The sequence below is a fragment of the Cibotium barometz genome, chromosome 22 (assembly GCF_041138505.1).
Source record: "Cibotium barometz isolate CiBa-2024 chromosome 22, ASM4113850v1, whole genome shotgun sequence".
NCBI classification, from domain to species: domain Eukaryota; kingdom Viridiplantae; phylum Streptophyta; class Polypodiopsida; order Cyatheales; family Cibotiaceae; genus Cibotium; species Cibotium barometz.
Window position 1 is genome coordinate 51,406,666 of NC_141067.1, and position 15,705 is coordinate 51,422,370.

Genomic DNA, 15,705 nt, shown 5'->3' on the forward strand with positions numbered 1-15,705 from the left:
TAGTTAGTATACAGTTAACATATACTGTGTGAGTTAGCATACAGTATATGCTAGTTAGCCTATGCTAGTTAGCCTATACTATATACTAGTTAGCATACTTTATATGCTAGTTAGGATACACTGTATGCTAGTTAGCATACGCTTTATGCTAGCTAGCACACACTTTGTAGAAGCTTGTTAGTACACAATTAGCATATACTGTGGTAGTAGTAAGCATACACAAGATACAAAATAGAATAAAAGACCATGACGCTCATGTCAAAAATCGAATGGCATGCTGTTATAGATTGCTTCATAATCTTCAGGTGTGATTGTGTACATTTTCCTTCTCTTTTGCATGTGTTTCATGGGTATCTTGATACAACGTACAAGATTTGAAAGTATGTGAACAACAGGTTGATTGTAGTCTAGTTTGAAGGTGTATGCATCCACTTGCTTGTAATACAGTCCTTGCACGACATAAGAGCCTTTGTCAATTACATTGTTCCACTCATCAATGTAACCCTGTTTTGCCTTTTCTTTTACTGCAATGCACTTTACCAAGTAAAAGTCTACATTCTCATCATTGGTTGTAGCATCCGGATTCACTGCAAAAGTGTCACCAACACACAAAGCACTACTTAATGCATCATGGTGGCCTTCATACACAAATTTTTCATATCCAATGATCTGTCCTTCAAGGGCATCATCAGTCGAAGTGTCTTCTTCATCCTCAACTTCATCAGACAATGGCATCAGAATGTGATAATCCCAAGGCTGCACATGAGATCTGTTAGTGCAGCGATTCCAACTATGGTTCATGCATGCATCACAAAAGCATGCCAATGGTCTTGTGGCAATGGCAGTTGCATCATCTTGCCAGTTGTGACCGCGAAAAGCATGCAAGGTGCGAGATTTCTCAACCGTGGCACAATTCCATTTAACCGCCCTGTTTACATCACCTACTTTGATCTCCCAAAACACACGGGCACATTCCCTTTCTTTTAGAGGATATGATGCAGCTGCTCCCTTTGATAGGTTGGCTTGGCAATAGGCAACCACATTTGCAGCACACTTTAAAGTGGCCCCATTAGGCTTCAGCTGCTCATGTGTCAACGATCTTTTAGCAACTGCGCCTGCACCGTCATGCTCTCCCTTGCCATGTCCTGATCCAAAGAAGAACTAGCTCATCTCCATTCCTGTCAGTCCAGCATACCTTGCAACAAAATAGAAAGGCCTAGCATCCTTAAACTGTGAGGCAGCACCATCTCACCAGACCCAGTGACGTTTTGGAGTGACACCTTCTCTCTGTAACCAGCCACAATGCAGCATAAAACAATGTTGGACAAACAATGTGTCATGCACTTTGTCATCTGATATGAAGAAGTGGATTTTCTTGACTACTTCCCCTTCCTTGCAGTAGTATGCTATGTGCACAAAAATAGTTACTTGACTTGAGTGCCAATGCATGGATTGAATCTCATTTTGCTCCTTGATTGCATAGTTTTCTGCAAAGTCTACAACCGACACAACCACATCGTCAGGAAATCTAAGAATACAATCCTTGAACTGTTGTGCTTGCCATCGAGCGATATAGTTATGTTTGATAAAAACTTTCATCTTGGTCTGTAAGAGTTGAAGAAACTCCCAGCACTGCATTTCTTTAGTCACTCACAAGATCTTTTCTCTTTTTTTTGTCTCCGTGCTTATCTGTTGCCTCCACATATGCAAACAGTTTTACAAAGATATTCTTACCTGGGCTTTGTGTCTCTAAGCAGCATGTTTCTAGCTTTTTCACACCACATTTCTTACATTCGCCCATCAAACACTCACTATTGTGGTAACGAGCATCTATCTGCTTCGGGCAGAGAACTGACTCCCATAGATGTGTGACACCTTTGAAAGTTTGACATAAAGCCATGCAACCCCTGCTAGTTTCATCACCTCTAACGCAAACGCTGCATGTACATCTACATTGGGCTCCATGTAGCCCGAATGACTGAGACCACATATGGTTAAGTGTGTCCTTTAAAAAGGACATCTGCACATGATATTCGCAGTAGCATGTGTATCTATCTTTCAGCCGCCGTACAAAAAATGGCTTCATCATCTCAAACATTCTCATACCTATTTTTTGCAATCTGGATGCTTTTCTTTGAATCTGTAGAAGAGCTCAACCTGCAACAATTATGAGAGTTAGAAGGCGGTTATTATGCTAGTTATGCTAATTAGTATACAGGCCTTGCACGGAAGCATATTGTATGTAACCAGCACTTACAATATGCTAACTAGCACTTACAGTATGCTTCCATGCATGTGCAGTATGTTAACTAGCACTCACAGTATGCTAACTAGCACTTGCAAAATGCTAACTAGCACTGATAGTATGCTAACTAACACATTCAATAGGCTAATTGGTACATTCAGTATGCTAAGTAGCACATTCAGTTAGCTAATTGGTACATTCAGTGTGCTAACTAGCACAAACAATGCTAACTAGCACAAACAGTGCTAAACTAGCACAAACAGTATGCTAACAAGCACATTCATTATGCTAACTAGCACATTTAGTATGCTAAGTAGCACTTACAGTATGCTAACCAGCACTTAAAGTATGCTAATTAGCACTCACAGTATGCTAATAAGCACATACAGAGTGCTAACTATCACCAATCATATGCTAACTAGCACTTACAGTATGCTAAGATACACCTACATTATGCTAACTAGCACCTTGAGTATGCTAACTAGCACTTAGAATATGCTAACTAGCACTTAGCATACAGTATGCTAATCAGTACCTACCATATGCGAACTAGCACTCACAGCATGCTTACTAGCATTTACATGCTAACTAGCATGTAGAGTGTGCTAATTAGCACGTAGAGTATGCTAACTAGCATACATAGTCTGCTAACTAGCATTTATAGTGTGCCTCCAAGTATGGCTTGTATACTAACTAGCATGTAGAGTGTGCTAATTAGCACATAAAATATGCTAACTAGCATACACAGTCTGCTAACTAGCATTTATAGTGTGCCTCCAGGTATGGCTTGTATACTAATTAGCATTACTAATATGATAAATAATGCACTCTGTAAGGTGATCAACATATTGAAGATTTGAACTAGCATATACTTTATAGCATGTTCTAGCATGTAGAGTGTAGAGTATGCTAACTAGCATATACTTTATAGCATGTTCTAGCATGTAGAGTGTGCTAATTAGCACATAGAGTATGCTAACTAGCATACACAGTCTGCTACCTAGCATTTATAGTGTGCCTCCAGGTATGGCTTGTATACTAATTAGCATTACTAATATGATAAATAACAAACTCTGTGAACTAGCATATACAATATAGCATGTTCTAGCTAGAATAAACCATAAACAACCACAGTGTAAATAACAACCAGTATGCTAACTGTAAAGTTTCACATGTTTTTTAGTGTACTCGAATAATGGTGCTTTCGTTAGATCAATTACCTGAGGTTCATCAAGGAGGTGTACAGGGTGCTTTATGTAAGTTTTTCTCCCCATCCTCTTTCGACAAACATCTTTTTTGTTAGGGGATACACGTGTCTCATCCCTCCAAAATGTGTAAATCAGCTCTTTCATTTCATCTGTGATTGTGCTACGACGGGCATGTTTTTGACATGCAGCCAATGAAAACATTCCACCGTCAACATTCGATGTCACCCGCAATTTAGCCTTGTACAAGGATCGATGCAGAACTTTAAGGAGTCTCGAGACTTTTGACATTTGCATGTTCTCCTTTGAATTCAACATCATGGACAATGCTGTATGCTTCAAATACAACTCCTCATTACAGCTTGGCTGCTTTACAAGCGCCAAGGTGTTGCGAACATTGCACATGATTGCACTTTGAATAGTAGACTCCTCTAGACACACTGCTTGCACGACAGGATGATGAGATACTAGATTCCAAATTTCTTGCTTGTCTTCTGTACTAATTCCTTCAGTCCTCCTCTTGAACAGTGCCACAATCTCAGATGAGATTTTCTTCTTCTTTTCCTCCTCAAAGGCAAGCTCTCAAACCTGAACCTGCTTAAGTTTTTTCTTCTCTCGTTGTTTCCTCTTTCTTTGTCTCTCATTATCCCTAATGGCAGTACAAGTTAGGTCCTCCAAGTTCGGATTCATTGTCTGTAAAGGATCCCTTCTGCTACCTTCATCTGCTGCCCTTGAACGCGCAAGTAAACCTACCAGATCAGATTGCAAGGTATGGTTCACCATAACTCTATGAGATGGGGAGGAAGTGGGCTACACAGAGAGAATGCGAGGCAAAGGGAGAGGGTGAGACTATTTGAGCAGCATCACAGAGAGAGAGAGAGAGAGAGAGAGAGAGAGAGAGAGAGAGAGAGAGAGAGAGAGAGAGCTTGGCTTACTCAGATCATGGAGAACCTCGAGAGAGCAAGAGAGAGAGAGAGAGACATAGAGACAGAAAGATAGAGAGAGAGAGAGAGAGAGTGCTCATCCACTACACCATGACTTCAGTAACTAAAAAGATGGTACATTTGAATTTGGTGCCGAGTAAATTTAACATTAATTATGGAAAGTTTATTTCAAAATGGACATATTCTTGGCTCTCGAATGTATGCTAACAAGCACTACTAACTAGCATTGTCCGGGACAGCATTTTTTGTGCACGTTAACATGCCTCTACCCAAAAATGTTATGGGCTACCACACCTCTAAGAGGGAACTCAATGCATTCACCTAAAGAATGAGCAAAAGATCACAACCATTGTAGGGCACTTACCAATGCTTCAAAATTGAGTCCCTGGAGGCTTCCAAGATCACTTCTTAAGCTCCAAACCTCCAAGCTCCACCTCCACGCTATCACCGTAGAGTCGCTCACACTATCGCATAAGGAAATCGCTCTATCTCACTCTCCCAGACAAGCATGAATCATACAAGCATAGAAGAGGCACAATGCTAGAATGCTCTCTCTCTCAACCTCTCTCAAGACACAAAGAAGAGCTCTCTATAGCACAAAGGGGGATTGTGTCTTTTGATTATGAGAAAATGCTTTATATACATTTGGCCCTTATTCACACTTGGGTGCCCAAAACGTACTTAACTAGGCCTTGGGTGGCCAATATCTCATAATGTACAACTTTTATAGTGCCGTTTCATGACACTTATTAATGTTCTCAATTGGAGGAGCATACTTGTTAATCCAAAATGGGATTAACAGTTGTGCCAGTACGCATCCAATAGCAAAGTTTGATGCATCAATATGCACATGAAATATGAGGTCCCAATTAGAGGGTCTAAGAATTGGCACGCTAGATAATGTCTGCTTCAATAGATCATATGCTTCCTGGAATTCCTTAGTCCATTCAAAGAAAATTAGTAGCTTATACAATGGCCTGGTAATTTTAGCATAGAAGATTATGAAAGCGGTGGTAATACCCAACGTGGCCCATAAACCATTACACAACTTTGTAATTAGTGGATGGTGCCAGTTCCAAGATCAACTTGATCTTGCTGTCATTCGTGGACATATCGTTCTTTGAGATAATGTGTCTTAATATCACACCATGTTTGACCCAAAACTAGCACTTTAAAGGGTTTAGGGATATACGATATAATCAACATCGCTCAAACACCTTCCTTAAGTAAGCTAGATGGTCTGCACATCGACAGTGTGCACATAAATCAATGAATACCTCCAACCACTTCTGCAAGCAGTCTTTGAAGGCTATGCACATCGATCGTTGGAATGTTCTTGGGGCATTGGTGAGACCAAAAGTCATTACTTTGTCTGCAAACGTCCCTCACGTTGTATATTGAAAGTTGTCTTATGCTAGTCTTCTGGTGCTATAGACACCTAATTGTAGCCTAAAAATCTGCCCAATAAGCTGTAAGCTTCTTCACCAGCAACTCTCCCCAAAACATGTTGCGTATAGGGCAATCGATAATGGTCCCTCCTCCTAGTAGTTGCATTGACCTTTTTAATATCGACACATATCCTAAGTTTCTCATTCTTTTTTGACACTATTACAATTGGTAAAACAACCAATCCGTATGTTCTATCTCATAGATGAAATCTGCACAGCAATGAGTTTAATGATTTCCTCCTTTACAATTGCCGCATATTTAGGATTCATATGGTATGGTTTCTGCCTGGTTGGTCTTGATCCTTCCATGATTGGGATCATATGTTGCACCACCTCAGGTGTTACACCCTTCATTTCCTTGTAGTTCCAGGCGAAACAATCCTTAAATTCCTTAAGGAGAGTAACGAGCTCATTTTCTTCAGTTGTAGTCAAGTCCTTAGCAATATAAACAGGTTTGGTTTCCTCCCCTGGTCTTGCAATATCAACTTCCTTGATTTTAGCAGGGCCGATGTGGACATCCCATCTTCCTTAACCCTTTTTATTGTCAGTCAGACCACTTTCCATTTCTCAATAGTGTAGGTTTTGAAGTGGTCTGGTACTAAAAGCAAGCCTAGTTTATCCTCATTTTCACTTTTTGTTTTAGCCATGACTTTCTTGGCCTCTTGCTCGGCTTCTGCCAAAGATTTGTTTTGTTTTTGAGGCCCAGTTTTCATAAGCTTAGGTGTTTCTAGTTCTTGAAGGATGACTTTCTCCTTATATTTCCCTTCAAGGGATATCTTACTCAATTCCTCACCCCAATCCTTAGAAAACTCACTGTGTACCTTAGTGGCTTGGAGGTATCTTAGCCACTAGGCATCTGTGGGTTTCCTTCGTAATAGGAAATTTCATGGAGCAATATATCGTTTTTGCTTTTGCTATCTTCTGAGGCGTTGGGTGTGCTGGTATAGCTAGTCTCTTCTATGATGATAGAGGCATCCTTTTCTGATTCTTCATCAATGGTTTGCCAATTGACCATATAGACAGAGGTAGTGGGAACAGTTCCAAATTCCACATATTGGGTCCCTCTGGGTTGCATCACATCTATGGGAGCTAGCACATGTATCCAGATTTCATTGAAATTCGGAGGAGGAAGTGATGCACACATTTTCTTTTTCTTTTCCTCTTTGGAATTTTCCACAATGGGTTGGCATATTTGTACAGATGTGGTCCACTCAGTTGTGACCGAATCATTACTGATGAATAGTTACTCTTCCCCCACGGGGTGTGCTCTCCACGTTCTTAGATCTATCTTTAAAATTTGCAAATCCCTATGCACATACACATGATCTAATTCCCAATCGTGCACCAATTTGGATTCCCTCATGAAGGGTCTCATATGAGTCTGGTTGGAAAGTCCATTACTACAAATGTATGATGGTAGAAACGTACAAAGTTTGAGTTTCACATTCTCCAAAAGCCCAATGGGTTTTGAAAATGTTCCGTCAGCCATTTTAACGATTAGATCTTCTCTTTTTAGATCATGTTTTCCCGAGTTTAGCATTAGTGTCATCACTTTTGTAATAACTTCCCAATTGATTAACTGGTATCTTGACGACTCTGGTTATTCTTTCCCTTGTGTGTTTTCAGGTTCTTTCAGAGGTGATAGAACATCCTCTGTACTGTCGGCTAGCCTTATTCCACCTTCTACCCATTCCTTTATGTCTTCCCATAGTGTTGGTGAATTGTGGCATTTGCACAAATGTGGATAGTACAGCCATAAGGCTTCCTATATGTCTCTGGGTTCTCTAGTAATTGAGGGTTCCTTGCATGTGTGTGTCTCGTATCCATCCCTAGGGAATGAATGGATGGACTCACCCTGTGCATCTTCCTCAAACATTCTTGACATTATGCTCCCTTGAGATCCCTCTTCCATCTCTTCTCGAATTGGAGTAGGTACGTCCAATTCTCTTTCCCTTGTTGGCTCGTTTCTTGGATACATTGTATCCCTGACCTGGTTATGGCTTCATGAAGCCGTTGACATTCTTCTACTAAGACCATGGCATCTTCAAGCTTTCTTATCTCCTCTTTGGCATTTGGGTATTCCCCAACTCCTTTAGGGGTTGATGGTCTTTCCCTTGCACCTCTAGGTAAGGCTCTTTTTGGTTGACCACTTGATCGCCTTCTTCTCTCGATTAGGCCAATCTAGTTTAAATCGTATCTTCCTTGGATCTATCTTGGATTGTGACCCTGGTGTCACCCTTACCCACTTTTTTCACTCTTCTTCTCCGACTAGGTGGTCGCATCTGCTCAGTTCTTCCCCTTGTCCCCCAATTGGGCCTAGGCTCATGTCAAGACATTGAGTAGCATGATATTTCCAAGCTACACACTAATAGTCCGGATGGCGGCCTAGTTAGAAGTGGAAGTCAAACCACCTGTGCACGGTATGGAAAAGCAAATGATCAAGGCCACATTTAGTACAAGTAAGTACTGGCATGTCATTGGGAAGAGAAGTCAATTGTTGGGTTTGGTGCATGTATGAATCACATTCTTGTTTGGACACTCAGCGATTTGATGTGGCCCACCATAGCTAAAACATTGTAGAGGTCCTCTCTTCATGTTAGAGTTTATGTCCTTATTACGCTTCCACTGTACTGTGGTTTGAAACACAAGTATTGGCATGTTATTCTATAGAACATAGAATTCTGGTGTGATCTCTGTAGCTTCCTTATAGTACTCTTCACTAAGTTCTACTTCACGCACCATATCAATATCTTTTGTTGGCTCTCTAATCAATACTTGGTTGATTTTAGCCTATGGTGGTTGTGGTGGTAGAACATGTGGTGGTAGAGGTGAAGTGTCCTCCTGCACCACCGAAACATCCCCCTAGTAGATAGGAAGAGTTTAGCTATCCTTCAATTGCAGTAATTTGCACAGGTGGTGTTGGTAAGGTCAATGGAGCTTTAGGTGTCGGTAGCTGTGCAACTATTTGGAACCTTGGATATCTGCACATGGAAGTGCCATGATTCCCTAATTTAACACAGTGTGCACAATAGAGTAGTGGCCTTGCTCTTAACTGTGGGCATTTGGTAGTAGTGTGATTCAATCTGCACATGGAGCACCACACCAATACGGGGGTAAAGATGGGTATGCCCATGCCCATATGTTTCTTTTCCCTACTTTACCTTCAATTTATCTAGAATTTCATTACGAAGCTCTTCCACAATCATGTTTCCAACTTTCTTGCTCTGAGTTCCAATCTCTTGGTGACTTGAAACACATGAAGTCGTTGCCCCAAAGATATTCTGACATCTTCCGGTTGTGGAAATTCTAGCATATTATCTTCATATTCAATTACCAACTTGCAACACGCATCTAGAGTAGCTGATTGGGCTAATACTAGATAATCATGCATCTTGTGTCTCTAACTCCTCTCCAGAAGCAAGGCAATAACTGATTGTCAATTAGCCTCTCCCATAGTTTGCATCTTGAATTTAAGTGCTTTAGTAGAGACACGTAGTCTCTCATTGACTCCATTTACCACTTTTGGCAAAGCCAGGCACAAACACATTCTTGAGTCGTGTGAAGTTAACCTTATCCTCGGGTTTGAGGGTTTGGAACCACTGATGCACTTTCCCTTCTAGGGTCAATGAGAAAGCATGAATCATTGTTACATATTCACTGCCTGACCCACAGGTTTTGCATGTGGATTCAAAAATCTCTACATGTTAAATAGGATCCCCATCCCCAAAGAATTTTTGAATGAGCTTGGAAATGATGTGTGGTTTCATTTAAGAGGGTCAGAATTCTAGAGCAGTGCCTAGTTCCTCGACCATTCCTCACCCCATTTCCATAGCAATACTCAATTGATTCGTCCTTGTGGCTACATTAAGATTGATGGTTGGATCCACCCTTGGTCTTTGAGGAATTGCTTCCCCCTCTACCTAGACCACTTCCTCTTCCTAGACCACTTCCTCCTTCTATGTTGGCTCTTCTACCCCCTCTACCTAGACCACTTCCTCTTCCTATGTTGGCTCTTCTAGGAATCTCCGATCTATGGGATGGTCTTGCCACTTCATTTTAGAATGGCTCATCATAAGTTGCTTCTTTATGCCTTTACATAATTAGGAGTTCCATGTCCTGTAGGAACGTAGGATGCTTGATCATTTTCTCGATGTCCTTTTTGGTGTACAGAAACGCTTCCACTTTTCTCACCACTCTTGGTAGGTTCTCCTCTTTTTCTAGGTTTACAAACCCTTCCTCCACTTTGGTCTCTTCATTTATGGGTTCTAAGTTTGAAATTCTTCACTTACTTCTTCCCATGACTATTTTCGGCTCTTTACCCCGTGATTGGAGTAAGTTTACACTTCCCATATCCTTTTGTTCGGCTCTTTCCCTCTGAGGTCGGGAAGAATACTTGACCCGTCCTGGCCGCACTTTCCATGTCTCTTCTCATTTGGGGGGTGCCCATGTTTGACAGCCTCAAATTTGAAGTTTAGATAGGTACTTCTTGCCTTGGACTAAGTCTAGCACTGGTTGACGGACCCATGCCCGCAAATTGCGCTTCTTCGTCATTGTTGGTTTGGAGACCAAAAAATCCCCGGGCTATATCAATGATACCGCTCGATCTGGTTAGAGAGGGTGGTTTCTAATCTTTCCCAAACCTAGAGTATCGCAGCCTTCTTCCATGGATTCTTCACTACTAGTTTCAACATTCGTCGAATTCCTTAAGACACTCAATTGAGTGCTTTACTGAGTGGAATATCCTGGGTGATTTGATGCACCATTGTCAAGAGTGAGGTCATCTTCGATGAGATTTCCAGACCTCAAGTGCATGTATATATGATTTGATAATCTTTTTTGCTATCCCAATTAAATTTTGGTCAGATTCTGTTGACTTGTTTTTGAGGCCTTGAGACGGCGTGACGTGTCACAAAACAGTTCAGATCGTGAATGATTTTTTGCACCTTTACGTGTTTAATTTTTTTTCTTTTGGACTTAGAATTCCATGTTACCTTGTTATGATTTTCAAAATTTTTAGCCTTAATTTGACTATACCAAGTTCATGAGTTTGATTTGATCAAGGTATGAAATTATAAAAAAAGTTCACGTCGTCAAGAAATAAGGTTTCACGTCGTGAAAATCAATTAGTTCACGTCGTGAACTAAAAATGGTTCATGCTGTAAAGGATTCTAAAATGGTTCATGTTGTGAACTAAAAATGGTTCACGACGCCATGAAGTGCTCTAAAATAGTTCACATCTTGAATGATTTTTTGCACGTTCACGATTTTTAAGTTTGTTAGTCCTCATGGTGGTGTGAAAGGTGTCAGGATAAGGATACCCATTTTTGGCAAGGTAATCCCATGAATTGCGGCATTAATTATGGTGTTGATGCCTAGAGCAGTTCACGGCATAAAGTTGTACGAAAAGGTTCACATCGTTTGTAGTTTCACGTGGGAACTTCCCACATCGACTAAGGTGATTTTGGGTGAAAAATACTTATCCAAGTGTTTCCAAAATGATTTTGCCACGCCTAAGGAGTATAATACAAGTTCAAGGCACAACCAATGGCTCCTTATTTTTTTGATTTTTTAAAAGAAGAAAAAATAAAACACCAACCTGCTCATTCACATTGATGATTCCAATGATGCAAACATCAAATTTATTTAGAAAAAACAGTGAAGCTCTCTTCCACAACCACTCCACCACACAAATACACAACAAACACAACCAATTTTTCACTTCCACACAAATCTTATCCATTCATTTCCTACACAATGCACTACCAGAATGTAAAGGCAATCACGAATCTTATGTAATGGGAACTGAAACTCCCAGAGGAAGAAAGAAACAAAGGTGTTTCCCTGACATCAGTGCCAAAAATGTTATAGGCTACCACACCGCCAGGGAACCCAATGCATTCACCTAAAGGACGAGTAATAGAACACAACTGTCATAGGGCACTTACCAATGCTTTGAATTTGAGTCCCTTGAGGCCTCCAAGCTCACTTGTTAAGCTCCACCTCCACGCTATCACCGTAGAGTCACTCGCACCATCACATAAGGTAATCACTCTCTCTCACTCTCCCACACAAGCATGAAACATACAAGAATAGAAGAGGCACAAGTGCTAGAATGCTCTCTCTCTCAAGACACAAAGAAGAGCTCTCAATAGCACAAAGGGGATTGTCTCTATTTATTAAGAGAAGATGCCTTATATACATCTGGCCATTATTTACACTTAGGTGCCCAAAACTTACTTAAGGACTTGGGTGGCCAATATCTCATAATGTACAACTTTTATAGTGCCTTTTTATGTCACTTATTAATGTCCTCAATTGAAGGAGCATACTTTTTAATCCAAAATAGGATTAACATTTATTCTTCCATCCATGCAGCCAGAGTTCTCGTCAAATCAGGAGGGGGGAAGCTATTGGAAGGAAGCTCTCTCTCTATTTTCTCAATAAGTTCGTTCGCAGATGTTTGTGCAGGGACCTCCGCCCTTCTTTTAGTTCTAGGGCACCTTTACCTCTACAATTTTCTCCACATTTTTTTAGTCTTGGGATGCTGCTTGACCTGTAATGCAGAAAGTAAAGCCCTGCGGGTGTGCTCATCACAAACTGTGACTGATACCTCTAGGTTCAGTAGAGGTACTTTTCTTTGCATGAAAGGATGTTTGGGAATCTTATCTAAGAGACGCATTATAGTACCCCAAAGTATGTGCATTAACCCACTTGACCCACCTAAAAATATGTAAGTGTAACACACGCATCAGGAGGGGTATATTAATTAAAAAAAGTTATAGAACTACATATACTGGAAGGGTTCTTAAAACCAATTTTGAAAAAAACCATAAGTTTATGAAGAAAAAGGGGTCATTTTATTTATAAAAGTATGTAAGTGTAAGGGATTTTTAAAATACCCATTGAACGCACATGATACAAAAAATTTCTTAGAGGTGAACCCACCAAGATTAAAACCCTTGACCCTCGCCCAGGTTCTCCCCTTCTCCTTTGAAGGGTCCTGGCTGAGTCCTATGAAGAGCCTTGCGAACATCAAGTTTTGCAGAAAAGCAATATGGCTGTTGGATTAAATGTTTGAGAACAGATGGAGGTGGTGAATACACCTCAAAAGCTTTTGAGCATTTCTTGAGGAAGCATGGAATAAGAAGACAGTTGACTTGCAGATATACACCTCAGTAGAATGGTGTGGCTGAGAGAAAGAATAGAGTCATATGTGAAGTGGCAAGGGCAATGCTTAATGAAAAGAGCATGCCAGATTATTATTAGGCAGAAGCATGTGCTACTGTAGTGTATATATTGAACAAAACACCTACAACAGCCATTCATGGAAGCATGCCAGAGATGCGGCTTACAGGTTACAGGCCAGACATTGGACATCTTAAAGTTTTTGGATGCATAGCTTATGTACATGTGCCTGATGAAAGAAGAAGGAAATTGGATCCTAAGGCAGAGAAATGTGTTTGTTGGATATGCACAGGATCGAAAGGCATACAAATGTTATAACCCTCAAACTAGACAAGTGGTCATCTCACGAGATGTGGTGTTTGATGAGCTTGCTAGTTGGTACAAAGCAAAAGATGAGGGAGTCATTGAGTCACTTGAGGCTGATGTGCCTGTGAACTTGCCACAAGGAGGTTCTAGTTCTACTACTATGTCTGGGCCAGCAGAGCAGAAGCTGAGAGTAGCAGTGTACGTCCATGGTCAGGATGTTTGAGGCATGAGAGTGTGAGCACTGGGAGTAGTGCTATGGATAAAGGAAAGAAGAAGGTTGAAGGAATTGGAATCACAGGTTATGAGTCATCTAGTTCGGAGAGTCTTGATGAGGAGCTTGGCATACCTGTTTTACGCACACCTGGTGCTAGGCAGGACAGATATGTGCCACCACATGCTAGAGTTACAGGTGTACAGAGTGACCCGCAGGCATTGTGGAGATCCCAGAGAGTCAGATATCCTGTTGACAGATTGACATATCAAGATTTTGCTATGCACTATGCATATATGACATCTATGGTGAAGCATGTGGAACCTACATGCTATACAGAGGCTATTGGAGAGCATGTATGGGAGAAAGCAATGGATGTTGAGATTGACGCATTGGTCCATAATGATACATGGGACTTGGTTGCATTACCAAAGGACAAGAATGTTATTGGATGTAAATGGGTTTACAAAGTGAAGTGCAAATCTGATGGTTCTATTGAAAGACATAAAGCAAAAATGGTAGCAAAGGGTTATGCACAAACCCAAGGATTGGATTATGATGAGACGTTTAGTCCAGTGGCTAAGATGGGCACAGTAAGAGCAGTCATTGCTATGGCTGCAGCTAATGGCTAGGAAATGCATCAGATGGATGTCGAAAATGCATTTCTAAATGGAGATCTACAAGAGGAAGTGTACATGGCACAGCCAGAAGGGTATGTACACCCTAGATTTCCCACTCACGTATGCAGATTGAAAAAGGCATTGTATGGTCTAAAGAAAGCACCTCGTGCTTGGAGTGATAAGATGAGCAGATATCTTATCTCACTTGGTTTTCAGATTTCTACAGCAGATTCTTCACTCTATGTGAAGAAGACAGAGCATGGGATTGTGTTACTAGTCATCTATGTGGATGATTTGATTATCACAGGTGATCATGGTGCAGATGTGATGCATGTCAAGAAAGCTTTGAGTGGGCAATTTGACATGAAAGATCTTGGTGAGTTGAGATACTTCCTTGGAATTGAAGTGGTGAAAGATCATGCAGGTACTTGGTTAGTACAGCGCCAATATGCATTGGATATGTTGGCAAAGTATGGCATGACAGGGTGTAAGCCTATGAGTACACCATTGGAGCAAAATGTGAAGTTGCGGGCTGATTATGGCGAGGAATTGGATGATCCTTCTATGTACAGGAAGATGGTTGGTAGTCTCATATACATGACTATCACACGCCCGGACTTGAGTTATACAGTGGGGCTAGTGAGCCAGTTTATGCAGAGCCCCAGGAAACCACATTTGGATGCAGTGAGACACATCATGAGATATGTGAAGACCACAGCACATTATGGTTTATTTTATGAGAGTGGTAAAAGCTTGGACATACATGGCTACACAGATGCTGATTGGGCAGGTAGCACATATGACAGGAGGTCTACTAGTGGATATGCTTTTACACTTGGAAGTGCCGTGGTGAGTCGGAGTAGCAAGAAGCAACCTAAAGTTGCTTTATCCAGTACAGAGGCTGAGTACAGAGGTGCAGCCATTGCTACTTGTGAGGCTATATGGTTAAAGAGTCTCTTGACAGATTTATGTGAGCCTAATGGTGGCAAAGTTGTCATTCATTGTGACAACATGAGCAGTATACAGTTGGCAAAGAATCCAGTGTTTCATGCGAGGACCAAACACATAGAGGTCCATTATCACTTTGTCAGAGAAAAGGTGCTGGATGGTACAGTTGATCTTCACTATGTGAAGACTGATGAGCAGGTGGCAGACATCTTTACGAAGCCACTGAGCAGGGAGAAGTTTGAGTACTTTCGGACTATGTTGGGAGTACATGGGATGAGCTTGATATTAATGTGTCGTCGATATGAGGAAATGGATGAGAATGAGTACACATTGACTGGAATGTGGAATAAGTAATGTGGACTAAGGAGGGATAATGTGGAAAGACGAGAGTTCGATTTAGAAACTGTATTTTGTGACTGTTTGTAAATGACTGTTTTATGTCAAGAATGCTGGGGAAGCATTTTGACCATCTTGTGGACTAAGGTCATGAAGACCTAACTGTTAAAGTTGCAACTGCTGACGGAGAGTCAATGGAGGACCTCTCGCGTAGCAAGGTCGACCGAGGTCTTGACCAGCCTCGGTTTGATTTAAAT

General features: G+C 41.1%; 1 protein-coding gene across 1 annotated transcript; it reads right to left on the reverse strand.

The window, feature by feature from the left end:
- Positions 1 to 258: 258 nt before the first annotated feature.
- Positions 259 to 801, reverse strand: LOC147626704 (uncharacterized). The gene has a single exon (XM_086816973.1). It carries the CDS (start codon positions 799 to 801, stop codon positions 259 to 261), a length of 543 nt encoding a protein of 180 aa, XP_086673099.1.
- Positions 802 to 15,705: the final 14,904 nt, after the last annotated feature.

Excerpts from the sequence above, each read along its gene's own strand:
- LOC147626704 (XM_086816973.1), bottom strand. The coding sequence starts at position 801 with ATGAACCATAGTTGGAATCGCTGCACTAACAGATCTCATGTGCAGCCT.